This window comes from Pygoscelis adeliae, unplaced genomic scaffold (assembly GCF_000699105.1).
Source record: "Pygoscelis adeliae isolate BGI_AS28 unplaced genomic scaffold, ASM69910v1 Scaffold595, whole genome shotgun sequence".
Classification (NCBI taxonomy): domain Eukaryota; kingdom Metazoa; phylum Chordata; class Aves; order Sphenisciformes; family Spheniscidae; genus Pygoscelis; species Pygoscelis adeliae.
In genome coordinates, this window is record NW_008824857.1 from 68,159 (window position 1) to 69,595 (window position 1,437).

Here is a 1,437-nt window from a genome sequence, read left to right on the forward strand (position 1 = left end):
ATGGAGCGGTGTGGCGCCGGGAGAGAGACGTGGGGGTGGGCAGAAGCGACAGCGTGGGGGCTGCCAGCGTTGGAGGGAATTCTGGTCCGGGGGTTGACTTCTGTCTGTCTTTCTGTCTCTCTTTCTCTGTAACCATGGCAGCAAGCGCTAGGAGCACGGGCCTTTGTCGTTTCCCGGGAAAACTTCAAACCCAAACGCCTCGTTCCACTGCCAACGTTCTCAGTGGTCCTTAACCAGCCGGTGAAACCCATACCTGTGCAGCTGGGGCAGACCTTTTCTGATGCAATGGGAACTATGCCGTGAGGACTGGTCAGACTTGGCCGTAGCCATGACGGAGCCCCACAGGGTTTCGTTCACCACTCTCCACGGTCCACTGAGCAGCAGCTTCTTGAAGAGGTCTCGGAAGGACGATGGAGAGCAGCCCCAGGACTCTGAACCGGCTGCAACAGCTGTTCGAATCACACTCACTCTCTTCGAGCCGGATCACAAGCGTTGTCCAGAGTTTTTCTACCCGGATCTTCTGAAGAGTTGTCGAGGGAAGGTAAAAGGTGGTTCTTCGGGAGACAAAGTAAGTGTTCTCGTGGCCTGTGGGGAACCTACGTCGTGTCTGAAGATTTCAAAGGCTTTTTCCGTAGTGGTGTGTTAATGCTGTTTTGAGCGCTGGTTGTGTGTTAGCGGTGAGGTGGAAGGAGGGTGGTCAGGCATCCCGCAGGCAGGAGAACTGGCATCCAGACAGGGGTTCTTGTTGTCAGGCCACACCGTCACGCTCCTTTGCCCCGGCTGGAATGTCACGTCAGAAAGGTGATGTGTTGGTGTCAGAGTGTGGGACGTGCTGCCCGTTTAGCTTGGAATTGCTTGGTGGAAAGGGGTTTTTGGTAGCTGGCTTGCTGGCAGCTATGAGCAGCTCTTTTCCAAAGAGCGTCAAAAGGAGAGATGCTTCTACGATACGTGGCCGTACCCGTTTGGGGACCCCGCTCTACTGCACGTGAATATTTGCACCTTAGCGCTTGGCGTCTCTTCCTGGGTGGTGGACGTGGTGCTTTCAGGTGTTGCCTGACAGTTCTGTTTGCCTGCTGAAAGCCATTTCTCGGGTTATGGCAGCATGCAACCTTCTGTAGCATCTGAACTTTGTCTTACGGGTGTTTTTCTCTGAAAAGAAAGTTGATTGATTCTGCTCATTTTTACCGTTGCTCTTCAGAACTGTTAGCAGTCAGTTGATGGTTCATGCTGCTTGTTTTTTTGTTTTGAGAGTCGTGAGAAGCAGACATGGGTACGGAACTAGCTGAGAGAGCACCCAAAACCTAGCAACGCTCTCAGAATCATAGAATCATAGAATGTTTTGGGTTGGAAGGGACCTCTAAAGGCCATCTAGTCCACCCCCCCTGCCGTGAGCAGGGACATCTTCAACTAGATCAGGTTGCTCAGAGCCCTGTCCAG

At 53.1% G+C, this 1,437-nt stretch overlaps 1 protein-coding gene across 3 annotated transcripts in view; it reads left to right on the forward strand.

Moving 5' to 3' along the window:
- Positions 1–176: 176 nt before the first annotated feature.
- UBN1 (ubinuclein 1) overlaps positions 177–1,437 on the forward strand; it is a 23,121-nt gene continuing 21,860 nt past the window's right edge. For 2 of the 3 annotated variants that reach the window (XM_009324298.1, XM_009324299.1), the window contains exon 1: positions 178–568. In XM_009324298.1, coding sequence (XP_009322573.1) covers positions 281–568 — 288 coding nt within the window. In that variant the 5' untranslated portion in view covers positions 178–280. Of the gene's footprint in view, positions 569–1,437 lie in introns of all 3 variants that reach the window. The other variant, XM_009324297.1, reaches the window with a different exon arrangement.